Source organism: Dipodomys ordii, unplaced genomic scaffold (assembly GCF_000151885.1).
Source record: "Dipodomys ordii isolate 6190 unplaced genomic scaffold, Dord_2.0 Scaffold3, whole genome shotgun sequence".
Taxonomy (NCBI): domain Eukaryota; kingdom Metazoa; phylum Chordata; class Mammalia; order Rodentia; family Heteromyidae; genus Dipodomys; species Dipodomys ordii.
This window is the reverse complement of record NW_012267219.1, coordinates 7,583,033-7,601,811: the sequence shown is the minus strand read 5'-3', so window position 1 is coordinate 7,601,811 and position 18,779 is coordinate 7,583,033. Positions and strand designations below refer to the sequence as shown.

At 39.2% G+C, this 18,779-nt stretch overlaps 1 protein-coding gene across 1 annotated transcript in view; it reads left to right on the top strand.

Annotated features, from left to right (window-relative positions):
* The window catches only part of Wif1 (WNT inhibitory factor 1), a 62,370-nt gene that overhangs the window by 38,207 nt on the left and 5,384 nt on the right, over nt 1-18,779 (top strand). Inside the window, exons 4-8 of the mRNA XM_013020211.1 lie at nt 7,815-7,955; nt 9,018-9,113; nt 10,052-10,147; nt 13,413-13,508; nt 18,043-18,138. Of these exons, the coding sequence (XP_012875665.1) occupies nt 7,815-7,955; nt 9,018-9,113; nt 10,052-10,147; nt 13,413-13,508; nt 18,043-18,138 (525 nt within the window). The remainder of the gene's footprint in view (nt 1-7,814; nt 7,956-9,017; nt 9,114-10,051; nt 10,148-13,412; nt 13,509-18,042; nt 18,139-18,779) is intronic.

Below are 18,779 nucleotides of genomic sequence, written 5' to 3'. Positions count from 1 at the left end.
TACAAGTTGTCATGTCGAAAACGAGCTTTACAACGTTGGTGCGGGGTGGGGGGAGGCGGGGAGGATTGGGTGGGGGGGTGGGAGGGAGGCTGGGAAGGGATGTGAAGGGTAAACAAGGGAGGAGGCTGCAATGCTTGATAAGAAATGTACGCATTATCCTGCCCATTTAATTGTAACCCCTCTGTACAGTGTGTTCACAAAAAATAAAATAATAATAATAAAAAAGAATGCAAATCAAAACAATATTGAGATTACCCCTCACCCCAGTTAAAATGGCCATTATTAAGAAAACTAACAATAACAGATGCTGGCAGGGATCTGGCCAAAAGGGAACACTTCTACATGTTGGTGGGAATGTAAACTTGTTTAACTACTCTGGAAAGTAGTATGAAGGTTCTTCAAAAAAGTAAACATAGAGCTTCCCTTTTGGCCAGATCCCTACCACCATCTGGAGGGAAGGAGAAGTTGGGGAGGTGGGGAGGGAAGGGATGGTAGGGAAAAAACAAAGGAGGGGGTAACAATGCTTGAGAGGAAATGTATTCAGTACCTTACTCATATAACTGTAATCCCTCTGTATAATATTTTTACACTAAAAAATATATATATTAAAAAAGAGGAAGCTGCCCTATGACCCAGCAATTCCACTTCTAGGCATTTGTCCTAATTTCCACAAACCAGGTCACATTAAAGCTCCTAGCACAACCATGTTCATTGCAGCATTGCTTACCATAGCCAAGATATGGAATCAGTCCAGATGCCCCTCAGCAGACAAATAGATCAAGAAAATGTGATACACACACACACACACACACACACACACACACACACACACACACACACACAATGGAATTCTATGCTTCTTTCAGAAAGAATGATATTGTCCTATTCATAAGGAAATGGGAAGACTTGGAAAAACATTAACCTAAGTAAGTCAGACTGAAAGAAACATAGGTTGCATGGTGTTCCTCATTTGGAATAAATTAAAATGTGCCTATAAATCTACAAGTCAGTACAATGGATGATAAGACAAAAATTACACTTGGACATGGAAATTAAACAGGACTCTAAGCATTCACACGGTGAGACCAAAGGAGGAAATTCTTAGGAGAGGATCACAAAGGCTCAATAGCTATATGCATATTATTATATAAAATGTTACCTATCAAAATGAACTCCAAAAATGGAAACAAGAGGTTTCTTGGTATTTTATTTTTTGTTTTTGGGTTTTGTCACTGTTTCTGATTTCTGTGTTGTATGTAAGTTTAACTGTTTGTGGGGAGGGTAAGGAGGAGCCCAGGAATTGTAGGACAAAGGGTGAAATAATAACAATAGTGATACTCACTAGACACTATGTTGAAAATGGACTATACATCTTGTTGGGATAGGTGGTCAGGAATGAACAAATGGGAAGAAAACAAGGGAAGAGATGACATTGTTCACAAAGAAGTGTACTCATTACCTGACTCATGTAACTGTAACCCCTCTGTATATCACCTTTACAACACAAAATATTCTGAAGGTGGAATACTGAATGTCAAGAAGAATAAATCATCAGAAGTTGTTAAAGATATTGACACCTAAGATTTGAAACATCATTATGTGAGATGTCTTAGGTTAAATATCAATTGCTAATCATGTAAAATCATTAAAAAGAACACAATTCAGAGGAAAAAGGCAAATGACATTTGGGGCAAGGTGAGATTAAAAAAAGAACAAGTTTTTTCTGGGAAAAGGTGATGTACTCACAAGAACACATGTGCACATTGGCATGTATTGCCCCTTTCCTGGCAAGCACATACATGTAGTTTCTGGAAGCAGAGGCAGGGTTTGTTTGAAAAAACGCAGGTGCAGAAAGTTTATGGGAATTTTAGACCATCACATGCAGTTATGCCTTAGCTCATTAGCTCAGTCAGCACGGCAGAAATGAAAGTACCTTGAATTATTAAAAAGTAACCAAATCAGTGTGTCATTGCTCTTAAGAAGCCAGGTAGCATTCATTATTCTCCTGGCATATTTTATACCCCTGAGCTGTTAAGCTCTTCTTTTATCCCACAGACTCCTATATTCATGCACATTGCATGTAAAAAACAAAAAAAAAACTCTTGATCTTTGACAATTATGAAGTGGTTGCCTTCTGGCATCTACAACAGAACAAAAACAGGAAATGCAAACTGCAGGGTGGTTCAGTGAAATTACTAAGTTGTATAACAAAGGATAGTTTCCATGAAGCCAAGGTTTGCCTCTTTGGACACTGTCCCTGTCATAGCATAAAGCCCACAGATCAGTGGGCTTTTTCTCAACTGAAGACTTTCAAGAATCCACTATCTAGAAATTTGGGAATAGATGCTAGATGTTACAGGTATTGTCTTCCCAGTCGCCCCAGTTCTTAACAAAATGGAAAGCCCTCAGTAGCTTATCGGCATTGACTGAGAAAGCAAGTGGCCTGTCAAGGTGTCGTGAAGAGGTGATGCACTTTGATGTTGGTTCTAGTTTGGGAGCGCTCTGTAAGCCTGTGGTGTGGAGGCTAAGCTTCCTCTGCCTTTCTCATCTCATTATGAGGCCATTGGCTCAAGTGACTAGAGCCTGTGCAAATGTGAGAACCATTCCCGTCTCAGTGAAGAAGAGGCAGCCATCAGAATAAGTTTGGATTTGTTTCTACATGCGAATTAAGTTATGTGCAATCAACTACACATCAATATGTGAATGCCTTGTGAATAGGTCTGTGTTTTAGTTTGCCTGAGTTGTCTTGGCTCATCTCAGTTTAGATTATACTACCTAGACTACACTGGAATTCACATCAGCTGGCCTCATTTCACTGGGATTTTTTGTAAAAGTGGTTCTCTGCTTATATGTTGATTGCTGGAGAAGCACAACCTGACTTTCCATTTCTATGATTCCTGTGGTGTACGGTGTCTATTCTCTTTCTTTGTGCTTATGTTTTTTCAGATATATGCTAAGATTTTATTCTCTCTGAATAAAATCGTGTTAGTGAATTTCAGTCTTTGTTATATGTGTGCAGGTAGATGCCCGTGGGCACATGCAAGGGTGTGTTAGAGCATGTAAGGGAGTATGAGTGTGTGTTCCATACTGTATATATGTCTGTGAGTGTCTAGTTTGTGACAAATAGCATGGTAGATGCAGAAAAACATTATAAATTTATTATTAACAAAAATAAGGTATGGTCCTTGCCTTTGATAATCTCATCCTTAGCAAAGATAATCATTGTATTGAGGACATCATATTTATTTATTTATTTATTTATTTATTTTTTTTTTTTTTTTGTCGGTCGTGGGGTTTGAACTCTGGGCCTGGGCGCTGTCCCTCAGCTCTTCAGCTCAAGGCGAGCGCTCTACCACTTGAGCTACAGCGCCACTTCCGGTTTTCTGGTGGTTTATTGGAGATAGGAGTCTCACGGTCTCTCCTGCCTGGGCTGGCTTTGAACCGCGATCCTCAGATCTCAGCCTCCTGAGTAGCTAGGATTACAGGCGTGAGCCACCAGCGCCCGGCTTAGGACATCATATTTAAACTGGTTTGTGAGATACATAAGTGAAATGGGGGGAGGGGATTGTGAAGGGGAAAACTGAGAGAAAATGTGGGAGAGGGTGACACTGTTCAAAAAGAAATGTACCCATTTGCTGACTTATATAACGGTAACCCATCTGTACAGCACCTTCATGATAAGATTTTTAAAAAAATTAGTGAAATGATTTAGGCATGAAGTCTGAAAAGGCTATAGACTGGAAGTGCTATTTCCTTTGGAACTTGAAAACTGAGTGGGAAGACATTGGAGAGAAGTGTCTTTTTAATAGTCAAGTAGGCTGCAAAGTCCATGCTGAATAAGTTCCAGGAAAAAGAATTCACCAACTTTATGAACCATGATTATGAGAATTTGCCTTGTGAAGGTTAATATGTGTTTGTGACTTTAAGTATCACTATTCCACAAAACTGTGAAATATGTGAAATTTATGTAATCACCTAATCTCAAAAAAAAGAAGAAAAGTGAGAGAAGGGGTGGGTTAGGAGTGATGGGTGACAATGTTATCAGACACTTTGTATTCATATACAGTTTTGGAGACTGAGAACTTCTTTGTACAATCACTTAAAGATAATAAAAAAATTAAAAAGCATTAAAAATGTATGGCAATGATCAAGAAATCTAATAACAACAGATGCTGGTAAGGATGTGGCCAAAAGGGAACCCTACTGCATTGTTGGTGGGAGTTTAAACTTGTCAACCACTTTGGAAAGCAGTGTGGAGGTTCCTCAAAAGACTCCACATAGAGCTCCCCTATAACCCTGTAATCCCACTTTTGGGCATTTACCCAAACGATCATAAACAAGGCTATACTAAAGCTATTAACACAACTATGTTTATTGCAGCATTATTCACCATAGCTAAGATATGGAACCAACCCAGATGCCCCTCAGTAGATGAATGGATAAAGAAAATGTGATATATATACATACATACATACATAAATACATACACAATGGAATTCCATGCCTTTATCAGAAAGAAAGACATTGCCCCATTTGTTAGGAAATGGAAAGACTTAGAAAAGTCTTTTATTAAGTGAAGTAAGTCAGGCCCAAAGAAACATAGGTCCCATGGTTTCCCTTATTTGCAATAACTAGTGTAAGTCTAGGACAAGCAGAAAAGGGCAAAAGCCATGTACATATGACCATAGAAGATGATGTTAAGTGAAATGAACCCCAAGATAGGGACAGAACTTGTTTTTTCCTTCTTGCTATTGTTTTTAATGTATCTAAAATGTGCTATGTGATTTTTTTTTGTTTCTCTTGTATCTTCTTTCCTCACAGTATAACTCCTGTTTTCACTGTATTTGACATTGATACCCTGCATTATGTATATACATTTTTCTGATTTGGGGAGGGGCAGGGAAATAACAAAATGCTGAAACAAGGATACAGATTGATCCATTGTAACAATGAGATGTACAAGACACTATGTAGAAAATGAACTTTACAACTTTGGGTGGGGGGAAGGAGGGAGTTTAGGAGGTAGGGAGAGAAGGATGGTAGGGGAAAAACAAAGGAGAAGCTAACAATGCTCGATAGGAAATGTACTCATTACCTTATTCATGTAACTGTAACCCCTCTGTACACTACTTTTACAATAAAAAAAGGAAAGCAAAAAAAAATCACAAAAGAAAAGAAAAAGACAATCCTGGAAACCAGGAAAGTTTGGATGAAGGCCTGTGGCAAGAAAGTATCCTTTTGGGTTCTTCATCTGTTTATGCCTCAGAGCATTTAGTGGCCTACCAATGCATGTAAAATTGCACAAGAGGCAGGACACCTATGACTGATGCTTGTAATCCTAGTTACTCAGGAGGCTGAGATCTGAAGATTATGGTTTGAAGCCAGCCTGGATATGAAAGTTCATGAGATTCTCATCTCCAACTAATCAACCCTCCCCCCAATAAACAGCCAGAAGTGGAGTTGTGAGTGAAGTGATATAGCACCAGCCTTGAGCATACAAGCTCAGGAGCAGTGCCCAAGCTCTGAGTTAAAGTCTCAGGACTGTTACGTGTACACACATATACACAGAGACCCATAAAAATGCCTAGGAGGAAAAGCTTTTCAAAGTAATAAAGTAGAAACAGCTTGATAGAGAAAACTTTTTTGAGCTGTTCATTAACTCCTTTATTTATTTCTGAAATAAATCTTTATTGATGGATTTGTTTTTGTTGTGTGAATTGGCATTTTCATGTATAGGATTTTATTAAATGAAACCTTCCTTTCTTTTTTTTTCCTTTTGCCCTCTTTTCTTCCCTCCATTATAGCCCTTTCTCCTTCCTCCTTTCCTTCTTTCACTCATTCCTTCTTTCTTTCCTATTTCTTTTCTTTTTGTGGTACTGGGATTTGAGTTCATGGCTTCATACTTTCTAGGCACTTGAGCCATGCCCCTAGTTCTAAGGTTTTAAATGAAGACAGTTTTAATTTGAGACAATCTTGTTTTTCTCTTTTTTCTGTTAAAATTATCTGTATTTCTTTTTAATCATATAATAAATTGGGAAGCTCAAATTCCAAGGTTTGGGAAAGTGGAAATGGTTGTTACTTAAGGAATGGCACAGTAATATGTCTTAACAATGCAAAGCCTTCAGAAGAATTTTTGCTTTCCAAGAACATTGAGAAGATTATGTGACCCAGGTGGGCACTGGTAGCTCATGCTCGCAATCCCAGCTACTCAGGTAGCTGAGCTATGGAGGACTATTTGTTGAAGCCAGTCCAAGCAGAAATGCTCACTAGACTCTATATCCAAAATAACCAGCAACAAAAAGCAGGGCTTGGGTGTGGCTTACATGGTAGAATGCCCTCCAAGAAAAGAAGAAAAAATAAGACCAGCCTGTGTGCTTATAGCAAAAAAAAAAAAAAAGCAGGACAATTTCTAGATCATTTCTTCTTGCAAACCTTGAAGGAAAGTCTGTAAACCCTCTACAAGGAAATGATTTATCTTTATTTGATGTGTTTTGCCCAAGTTGAACAGTCAACTTACCAGCCATCTAGAAACAACATGATGCAAAACTGCACATGGATACCTCCTGATAGTATTCCTTTCTACTCATAAGGACAAATTAAAGCCTCATGGGTCAGTCCAGGTAGAGTCCATCTGGCCCACATCTGTATAAAGGACTGAGAAATCATTTAGTACATGACAGGACAGATGTGGTCACTTCTTGTCAGCTACTCATGAACCATCTGCCTATATTGATAATTTTGTATGGCCAGAGAATGATACCAATATCCAAATGGCCCTTGGTAGTGAAAAAAAACAAGTTTCTCCACCCTTGAAGCAGATGCTGGAAATTCATATAACCAGCCACTCAACCTAAAGCCTGGATCTGTCACATTTGACCCAATGCTTTGTGGATATTCCACAGTTGTTGCCTCTGTGTGCAGAAATATTTAGTTCCCTGTTCCTGCTTTGATGTTCCATTGTCTATAGTTACACAGAGGAGAAGCGTTCCTTGTTAGGAACCTACACCATGAGGGAGGGCACTGAGACGATGTCATTGCACCAATTTCCACTTCACATTTCACAAATTTCCTGGGAAGAGTAACTTCACTAACTCACCCAGTGGTTAAAGTCTAGTCGGAGTTGTAGAAAGTTTTCAGAGATACATTGTCACTGTCAAGCAGACAGAATAAAAAGAATGGACTTCTGTGGTTCATGGCCATACTTAATGTATTGTGACATGTTCATTTCTAGCTCTATTTTGATGAGAAAGGTGCCCACAAAATGTTTTACCCTGATTAATATGTTAATGCTGCATTTTATGCCTTTAATTTCGTGTGTGTGTGTGCCAGGACTGGGGACTTCAACTCCTGGGCCTTGAGCTGTCACTTAGCTTCTTTGTTCAAGGTTAGTGCTTTACCACTTGAGGCTTTTTCTGGTTAATTGGAGATAAGAGTCTCATGGCCTTTTCTGTTGAGATTAGATTCGAACCTCAATCCTCAGATTTCAGCCTCCTGAGTAGCTAGGATTGACAGGCATAAGCCACTAGCACCTGATTTAGTTTTCAAAAAGATAGGGTAAGCCCAGATGATCAACAGAATATCCCAATTCAGTCTGAGTTGAGTACAAATTAGTGAGAGTTGTGCATTCTTGCTCTACCCCTCATGGTACACAAGTTTAGTGGAGAATGACCAGATGGTCCAAATTATTCTCTTCTTCCAGAAGAAGGTCACCAAAATGTGAAGGTTTTTTTTTCTTTGTCTCTCTTTTCAAGAGTTCTGTAAAACCAGAATGAACTAACATATTTCCGTATACTTTCTCTCTCTTTTTCTTATAGTTGTTCAGGTTGGTTTCCCATGTCTTGGCAAACAGGATGGGGTGGCAGCATTTGAAGTGAACATCATTGTGATGAACTCTGAAGGCAATACCATCCTGCAGACACCACAAAATGCCATCTTCTTTAAAACATGTCAACAAGGTACACAGGGATTGTGATGCAACAGGAGGCTCAGAAGGCTTCCAAAACTTGTTGTTATGTATAATTGCTAAACAAACCAGTGGGAAGAAGGAGCAATGAGCCGGAGGGGTCCAGTAGCAGTACTCAGATACCCTTTCTCTGGCTTGGAGGATGACATTTAAGTTTTAGGAACCCCATTACCCACAAAACCCCTTTCTCACACGTGACAGTCTTTTTACCTGTCACATGTAACAATAGCCACACCCCTGCCAAAGGCCTGGGGAAGCTCATGCCTACTGAGGATAGGATCCATGATCAGATAACCCCACTACTGCACAGGCCTGGGCTCACTGGACACCACACTGCCATGCCCCTGATGTCCACTAAGCTTGAAGGCCTGGTTCCTCCTCCATTCACACACAGGCTTCCCTCGCACTGAATTCAAGCACTGGAACTAATTAGGACTCTCCTGATATATAAAAAGTCATCCCTGCTGAGCACTAGTGACTCACCTGTGTAACCCCAGCTATTCAGAAAGCTGAGATCTGAAGGTATTGGTTCAAAGGCAGTCTGAGCAGAAAAATCCTGAGCCTCTTATCTCTAATTAACCAGATTTTCTGCCTTGAGCAGAAAAGCTAAGCAAGAACATGAGGCCTTGAGTTCAAGCTTTAGTATTGACATGTGCACGTGCACGCATGCACATGCACGCGCGCGCGCGCACACACACACACACACACACACACACACACAGAGTCATTCCACTCCTTGGAAATGAGCACCAGGGGAAATAACATTCATTCCTCCTCAGTGTGAATTTAAATAGGTGCCATATTTTGATAGGCCCAGGGAAGGCAAAATAAAACTTTCTCTCCCTTCCATAAGCCCCTTACCTTTGGAAGTTGGATTACTAAAGAGAAAATCTTTGTGTGGATTTAGTGAAATTCAAGTGGTGTGGAGAGAATGTTCTCAATTACCTTCTTTGGCGCACTGGTATAAAAATGCCCACTCATACCTCACACTGGCTGCAACTCACCCAAAATGATCTCAAGGGAGTACTCTAAGCCTCGTTTCTCTTTGTTGCAGCTGAGTGCCCAGGAGGGTGCCGAAATGGTGGCTTCTGTAATGACCGGCGAGTCTGCGAATGCCCTGATGGGTTCTATGGGCCACATTGTGAGAAAGGTAAAGAAACAGAGGAACTGGAAGCTCTGTCTTGCTTCCAGATGAACATGGATGCTTCTATGTCACATAGCAATCCCATGTAGGTGGTTGTTATTGTTGTTGTTATTGGTGGTGGTTGTGTGTGTGTGTGTGTGTGTGCCCCAGTACTAAGGCTTGAACTCAGGACTCGGGAGCTGTCTCTTAGCTTTTTCACTCAAGGCTAACACTACCACTTGAGCCACTTCTCTTCTGGCTTTTTGATGGTTAATTGAAGATAAAAGTGTCTTTGGAAAGTATTTCTACTAGGAGTAGTTTCTATTAAATCCAGAGAGGCTTATAGGGGAAGAGAATTTTGGCACAACATTTGCAGTTTGGGGGGGGGTTCTCTTCCTTCCACTATTCTTTATACTGCAGTGGGGGATAATATTATGAAAGTTTGGGTGTTTTCCCCCTTCCACTTAAGTTGTCTTAGAAAATCTACCATCATCATTGATTGGAAGTTATTCCAACTAAAAATACCATGATACACAATTAAGTCCACACCCAAGTTGTGGCATTATTATAAGTACACAGAGTAAGCATCTTCAGGAAACAAGAATCATTTATTTTTCTTATTTGCACATATGAGAATTGAAAGACCAAGGAAACAGGGCAGAAAGGAGATATTTACAGTTTTTAAAAGACCATATGCATCTTTAGTCAAGATGATTCTGGGAAAAATTTAAATAGGCTTTCAAAGTAAAACCAAATTAAAAATTCCTAAGAAATTAAGCACTGAAAAATAACCTAAAAGTTGAAAAAAAATCTAAAAAGCAGGGACACATGTGTCCCTGGAGAGTGAAGATTTGAGAGTGAATCACAAAGCCTGCCATTGTTGGATTACTGATAATTCAAAATGATCCTGCCCTAAAGTCCTCTGTGGCTTTAATCTTTGTTCTTTCTTTTTCTCTCCCTGGAAGCCCTTTGCACACCACGGTGTATGAATGGTGGACTCTGTGTCACCCCTGGTTTCTGCATCTGCCCACCAGGATTCTATGGAGTCAATTGTGACAAAGGTAATAATTTCTTTTAGGAACAGTGCTCTCCTTTCTCAACTGTTCCATGCCATCACTCTGTAAATAAGGTGTATCACTGCAGAAATAATTGAAACCTCAAGGTATGGGCAGTTTAACCCAGCAGAAGTTTTCCCTCCCAGCATGCTCCAGTGCCAGGATATGTCTATAGATATCTTGCAGTGTCTTCAGCAGCATATACCTGAGCCCTGCGTAGAGTTTTGGAATACCTTGGACCCATTAAAGACGGGAGTAGGTAGGTACTTGGTTGAGAAAGAGAGGAGAGAAACACACAAAACTTCCACACTCATTCTGTCGGTAGGAATTAGCCTCATGATCTTACCTAAATTCTGGACTAATGTTGCTCTAGCTGAATGATAATCTTTCAATTGAAATGATTTTCTAATGTTGTGTCACAATTACTTTGTGGTCACTGTTGAAGGAGTATGTCGGTATTCTGGCTCACACCTGTAAGCCTATCTGCTCAGGAAGCTGACTGAGATCTGAGTATCCCAGTTTGAAGCCAGAGTGGACATGGAACTTTGTGAGGATTTTATCTCCAATAAACTACTGAAAAAAAGGACTGGAAGTCAAGTTGCAGCTCTAGCCATGGTCCAAAAGAAGCTCAGTGACTGCATCCTGGCCCTGAGTTCCAGCCTCAGAACTGCCCCCACCCCCACCCCCCCGCCCCCCATTTGTTTTCAGGATCTTTTTTTTTTTGCCAATCCTGGAGCTTGAATTCTGGTTCTGGGCTCTATTGCTGAGTTTGTTTTGCTCAAGGCTATCATTTTACTGCTTGAGCCACAGCACCACTTCCGGCTAGAGAGTTAAATTATTGGCATGGAGCTAAACTTTAGCATTATATATTGAAAGAAGCATTAATACCTTTTATTGGCCCTTGGTGCATTAGCCACAAGCCTTTCTAAGTGGCTAGTTAAGCATTAGCCAACTTATCCTCAGCTTCGGAGAAAGTTGCTTAGTGTCTTGGGCTCATTGCACAAGAGAATTGTATTGGTCTATTTTCTAAGGTTAAATGTTTTTTAAAGAAAAGATGCTAACTTTGCTCAGAGTTCTAGAAATTCAAGAACATGCCACCATTATCTGCTTGGGTGTATAGTAAGAGTCTCATTTTAACTATACCTGCAAGAGGGAGCAATTGCATAGCAAAACCAGAAGCCAGAAAGATTCAAGGGCCAGGCTGCTGCTGCTTTGTTTTATTATCTTTAAGTCATGGTACAGAGGAGTTGCTATTTAGCAAAGCTGTTTATGAATGCTGTACATCTTGATCAATGTCACCCCTTTCAGCATCCTCCCCTGTCCCTCCCAACATACACCTTCTCTCCCTTTTCTTAATTTTGTAGGATACGCACTGGAGTTTTCATTGCATTCTCCCCCACTTCTCTTCTTCACTCATTTACCCCTCTCCCCTTGGCCCCACCCCACCCCTGTCAAGTAATCCACTTCCCAGTTTATTTTGTTGAATTTTGATTTTGACTTTGTAAAGAATTACACCATTTGAATTCTGCCTTGAATCTACCACACGTCAGGTAATACACTTGTACACACTTGCATCCCACCCAGTGTATTTTCTTATGAGTTTATTCGGGCTTCTTCTTATAATTACACCTTGCTCTTACAGGAACTAAACAAGCTCCCATAAAAACTGTACTCTTCCTTTCTGAGGTTGGTAGCCCCAGTGACCTGTCTTTCATTAGATTCCACTTCTTAGAGGTGCCAGGGCTTCTCACACTGCCACACTTGAGGACCGTGTTTCCAGTGTATAAACCTTGGGGGTACCCACTCAAACCACAGTAGAAATGTAGAAAAACTTGGAAAATAACACAGAACACAAGTATAAAGCATGTGGCCAAGTGATATAACCAGGTTTATTGAATTCTATTACTTTCAATTAAACAAGTAGACTATTTCATTTTATATATCACTAAGAGGCAGTGATTATGGGCATGGGCCAAATGGGCCCTGGTCCTCACACATTCTTCTCTCCTCTTATCCTCTAGAGAACAGGGAACTGTATAGAGACAGGATGCACCTACAGAAACAACGGTCCTAGCAATGCTGGCGACAAGTAACAAACAGAAAGCCCAGAAAGTGGGATGTCCTAGATCCTAAATTCTATACTAAAATGATATGCTACTACTCATTTCTACACCAAGATGCTTGGCCTTGCCAAAAAAAGAAGTATATGTAGCCTTGTGATAAATTGGGAGTCACTTATGAGTTTGAAAACAGTTTTGTATTTAAGAAGCATATATTCCTATAATATTTCAGCTCAACTTCATTTCCAACAAACTCACAAACTTCTAACTTTGGATTTCCTCTCTGATTTTCCTACTGGAAACTTACTTCAACCTTTGTTCATTTATAGCCAAGATTGGCCTCTTTTATATGGGATAAGAAAAAGTAAGACATTTCACTGAAATTGCTAACAATCCAAGCTCTAATTTTAATCGTTTCTACAGAGTGAGCCAACTTGTCTACTTTTAGGTATTTCCTTCCCCACTTCTATTTCTCTTTAAGTGCCAGTAAGCAGTGAAATACTAGAAACTGACATCGGAGGGATGGTTTAGAATGAAGCACAGTGTGATTATTACTTGAGTAGAATAATTAGGCTCAACTAAAATTCATCTAAGTTTTTTTTCACCCCCTGCAATTCAGCTACCACCACACCTCTACCTATGGGATCTCCCAAGCATCCACAGTCTGTCTTTTTTTCTGAGAAGGATTACTCCTCTCTTCAAATGTCATAAAAGTCAAATTAAAAAAAAAAACCTGCCCATTTTATTCTGGAACTTGTTTCCCCCTTATTGGATCCTGATAGTTATGGCTTCTTGTCATTTTTATCTGCTTCAAAGTAAGCTTTCTCCTTTTTGCTCTTCCCTTATCCTCCAGCCAGATTTTTCAAACCAAGTATTTTCTTGGACTTAGCCTTTTTCCTTAAAGGAACAGGCTTCATTTAAAAATTTAAATATTTCTTTACATACTGTGCCCCTTTTTCATTTTATATAAAATCCTAGGGTGGGAGGAATATAATGTAGGTGATAGTCCATGATATTGCATTATGTCCTGTACCCAAGTAATTGTAATTATAATTTGAACCCATTACTTTAAGTAACTGAAATAATTAGTTTCAACTGTCGTATTTGTAAAGTGGCTTATTCGGTATGTAAATGAGCATGTATAGATAGCTAAGAAATATTACTCACTTTAAATAACATCTGATACAACGCTTCATTCTTTGTTCCGACAGCAAACTGCTCAACCACCTGCTTTAATGGAGGAACGTGTTTCTATCCTGGAAAATGTATTTGTCCTCCAGGACTAGAAGGAGAACAGTGTGAAATAAGTGAGTGTCGGCTTTCTGCATTCTCTTATTTTGTTTGGAGGGTGGAGCCTTAGGAACTGCATCTCACCCCTCTTTTTGCCCACATGGAATCTGGGCTGAGGATAAGTTGACTGATGCTTAGCTAAAAAGAATCAAGAGCTGTATAAGATCTTAGGCCAATGGTTTCTTCTAACTATACTCCTGTGCTACTTATTTCAGCAAAAGGTGGGGCAAAGAAATGACACAGCTCACCATAGAGACTCAACAAATGCTCTCAGTTGGGTTAGGTTTGGTTCTTAGTCATTTGTTCTTTACATGTGCAAAGCTTTTAGCTTCAGTCCTGGAAATGAAGTCCAGAGCTTTGAAATAACTGAGTTGTGTCCACCTACTTGCAAAAAGAGTAAGTTCTCTCTCTGCCACTCACTGTCAGATGTCCTAGAATAAGTAAGCCTACTAACCTGCATAAAGAAAAGAAAAAAAAACACTCAAAGAAAGAGTAAAGGTGGAAAGCAACGACAACAACAATAAACTGGGTAGCACACAGAACGGTGTAAATGAATCCTACAGTTTTGTAGTGGACAGAACTGTGTACACACAATGCCTATTGCATCATTCTATATTTCTGAGGTTCAAAAACTGGTAGAACTAATGATGAAGATGCAAATAAGAATCACAGGGGGTACAAAGGAACTTAGTGTGATGCTGAAAGTGTTCTGTATCTTAATTGATGAAGTATCCCGTGATTGTTTATGTAAAAAAAATTGAGTTGTAAACTTAGGATGAGAACACATTTTCCCCTTACTGTATATATGTCATGCTTTAATACAAAAAATGGAATTCAAGGTAGACTGAAATAGAGAATCATTGTTTTGAGAACACCACACTGTTTGTTCTGAATCTATAACTTCAACAAGTCATTTTATGTCTCTCTTAAACTCAGAAGTGAGCCACAGCACCTGAGTGCATGCCCAGGAATGACACGTGTCCACTGAGAGTGGTGTATCCCTGTCCTTTCCATGTACATTCAGGGAGACTTCGTTGACATTCTCATTTCTAGCTATTTTGTCATTAGAGAGCATTATTGTGTTTGTTCTGGTCGTTTTTCTGAAGTGGTAGCGGGTTCAAAATTGAATAATGCTAAGTTCCTATTTTAACTGCAGCTACCAATTTATTTGTGGGTTTTTGTACTTTAATGATTAGTAGATGAAGTAACAGTCTTTTATAGAGTTCAGATGAAATACCTCTGAAGTTTTCATAGAACATGTAATTAATTGTCAGGATGTGGTTTCTATTCTTATTAATTACCCATTCCTGATAAAGACCTCTTCAAACTTATTTCCCTCAATTTTTTTCCCATGCTCACCCCAGACAGTGCATACTAAGTAGGTTTGGGTTTATGAGTCTTTATTCATGGGGCTCACTTCATGTAAAGATATCTTTTCATGTCCTTGACTTTATGAGCTTTCCATTGGCAGAGGCAATTTTTTTTTGTTGGTCATGGGGCTTGAACTCAGGGCCTGGGCCACTGTCCCTGAGCTTCTTTTACTCAAGACTAGCACTCTGCTACTTGAACCACAACACCACTTCCAGTTTTTTCTGTGTATGTGATACTGAGGACTCGAACCCAGAGTTGCATGCATACTAGGCAAGCACTCTGCCATGAAGACACATTCCCAGCCCTGGAGGCAATATTTTTTTATTCTGGTTTCTTTTATTATTTTTTCCCTAACTGGACCAAAATAGTGGGTTTCTACCTGATTGATCTTACCACAACTTGTTTTTTTTGGTCCCATTGTGGGGCCTGAACTCTGGGCCTGGGCGCTGTCCCTCAGCTCTTCAGCTCAAGGCTAGCGCTCTACCACTTGAGCCACAGCGCCACTTCCGGCTTTTTTCATTTTGCTTATGTGGTGCTGAGGAATCGAACCCAGGGCCTCAGGCATGCAAGGCAAGCGCTCTACCACTGAGCCAACTTCCCAGTCCTTACCACAACTTGTATTTGAATTGTTTTAGGAAATTTTCTGCTTGCATTCCAGCAGCCACCTTATCAGTAAAAATTAGAAATGGATCATAAGTTGAAACTGTACCTCTGAAAGTGTACAGACAAAATATAGTGGAATTCTCTATTCCTCCTTTTTAGTTAAGGTATAAAATTCAACATTTTACACTTGAATATTATCCTGTATGTTAACAGAATTGTGTATCTATCATCTTTATTAAATTCAACATCCCGCCCCCCAAGAAGACCTACTTCACTTTAAACTTGCCTAATCCAAACATTTCATTTAAGTGGAGTCCTGTGCTATATGGCATTTTGTATCTTCTTTCTTTCACTTTTAGGTTCATCTTAATGTCACCATGGCTCATGAGTGGTATAGGATACATTAGTGAATAATTTATTTCATTGCTAAGCAATATTCAGTCTACCACATTTTGTTTATTTGTCCATCCATTGGTGAACATTCAGGTTATTTCCACATGAGGGCTGTCATGGACAATGTTGCTAAGAATATTTGCATGCCGTTTTCTTGAGTGGAAAGTTTATTTTTGGTAGACTCAAAAGAGTAGAATTGTTGGGTCATAGGCAAAAAATGTTTCTGAAGACTTGCCAGACTGGTTTCCAAATGGAGCCAGACTGCACCATTTCACATTCCAACAATGTATAAGAGTTCTGATTGTTTCACATCCTCACCAACACTCAATATTCTTTTTTTATGAGATTGCAATTTAATATCATTCTTTATTTTTATGAATTCTATCAGGAATGGTAACTTCACTTTGACTTGTGTGTGAGATATACTGTATCTGTCAACAAATTAAACCATGTTAGAGGTATCTGGACGGATTGAGGGGGATGAATGGATAGAGAGATACTGCATTTGCCTTGTTATTTAACTCTTCGAGATAAGTCAAGATTTGTTAATGAACCTTCAGTTTAGAAGACCAAACAGGGCTGGCATGTAGCTCAATCATACCAAAAAAAGAAAAAGAAAAGAAAAGAAAAATCATGCAAATTTCGAATATTGTGTTATATATAAACATTTTAAATAATATGGTGCCCTCTTAGGAAAGTTCTCTGTATAAAATGTTCTTGGTAAGAAATTTAGAATGTTTGAGGCTATTGAAATACCTGTCATTTAAAGACCCAGAGATGATGGGTGTTAGCATTTGTCTTAAGCCCTCTTATCTTTGTCAGTGAAATAGAGTAACAAATTTATTTTATAATCACAGAGGTCGAGGAAACAATGTCTTTATGTTGTAGATACCTTATGACATGACATTGTCTTCCTAAGGATTGGTCCACTGATTATACTAAAATATCTGTGTGATGGTATAACCCCTGTTTTCACTGTATTTGATGTAGGTCTAATTTGGGGAGGGGAAGGGAAAAAAGAAAATGTTTAAATATGGATACAGGTTGACCCATTGTAACAGTGAGATATACAAGACACTGTTGAACATCGAACTTTACAATTTAGGCCCAAGGGGAGGAGGGGAACAGGGGAGTGTAGTTGTGGAAGTGGGAGGGAAGGAATGGTAGGGGAAAACAAATACTTGATAAGAAATGTACTCATTACCTTGCTCATGTAACTGTACAGTATTTTCACAAAAAAAACTTACTAAAAACAAATTAAATTATATCAAAAAATAAAAATAAGAATAAAATGTCTCTGTGAGCTTAATTAGATTTATTTGCCCTTAGGTAATAGTCTCCCTGGGCTGATTCAGTATTCCATCATCTAGTAGATAAAACTTGGCTGCAAAACTTTTCAGGGAAGTTGATACTAAAGACATGTGGGGGCTGGGAAGGTGGCTCAGTGGTAGAGCACTTGCCTTGCATGCTCGAGGCCCTGGGTTCGATTCCTCAGCACCACATAAGTAAAAAGCCGGAAGTGGCGCTGTGGCTCAAGTGGTAGAGCGCTAGCCTTGAGCTGAAGAGCTGAGGGACAGCGCCCAGGCCCAGAGTTCAGGCCCCATGACCGGACCCCCCCCCCAAAAAAAAAAAAGAACTAAAGACATGTGGATTCCAGTTTTTAAAAAACATCAGATCATGAGGTTTGGCCAAACCTAATGCTAGATACATCTCTATAGATACGTGTTAAATATCTCTATATATGTGGACTACATCAAGAGATATGTGTTGATTTATAGATAGAAATATATAGATATATAGATATAAATATCAAGATAGGTAGGTAGGTAGGCAGATAGATAGACATACAGACATACAGACAGACAGACAGACAGACAGACAGACAGACAGACAGACAGACAGACAGATAGATAGATAGATAGATAGATAGATAGATAGATCACACAAGATAATACTTTTACTTACAATTTAGGATAGCTATGTAGATATGGATAGATATACAAGAAATAGTATTACATTGTGTGTTCCCAAAAGAAAAGTCAAGCCATATAAAAGCCATAACAGGCCTAAAATAGTGGTGTATGACTGCTATGTGACCTCTCAAAGCCGTGTGACTCCTTAGAAATATGTACTTACCTCTGAAAGAAGCATTGAATTCCTTGCTTTTTTTCTTTCCTATTATAGGCAAATGCCCACAACCCTGTCGAAATGGAGGTAAATGCATAGGTAAAAGCAAATGCAAGTGCTCCAAAGGTTATCAAGGAGACCTCTGTTCTAAGCGTAAGTACCACACACATACCATCAGTCAGTCTGGAGTATGTGGTAATTTGAATTAATGTCCAATTGCTAATGATAGTCCATGCCCATCTACATAGGGTCCATTTTTACTGCATATTGCCTTAATTATCACAGTTGAGTTTTCTTTAGTAATGCATTTGTTTCCTTTAGGTAGCCCAAAGATGCTATAGGGAATCCATATACATAAAAATTTACATACATACACCCACACAACTAGATATTTTGTTTTGTGTTTGCCTTATCTAATTGAAGTTAGATTGTCTTAAGGAAAATAAAATTCTACTGCCTAGCAGTTTCTAAATCCTACTGGAGTCTTTTGGAAATAAGAAATCTTGGACATGTAGTTTTATATCACTCAAGACTTTTCCAAGGAGTCTCAAACTGCCATTGAGCTGGAGATTGACTTAAGAAAAAAAAATTGCTGGGTCATAGGGGAGCTCTATGTGGAGTCTTTTGAGGAACCCACTTTTGGGCATTTACCCGAATGATCACAAACAAGACCATACTAAAGCTACCAGCACAACTTTGTTTACTGCAACATTATTTACCATAGCTAAGATATGGAACCAACCCAGATGCCCCTCAGTAGATGAATGGATCAAGAAAATGTGGTATATATACAC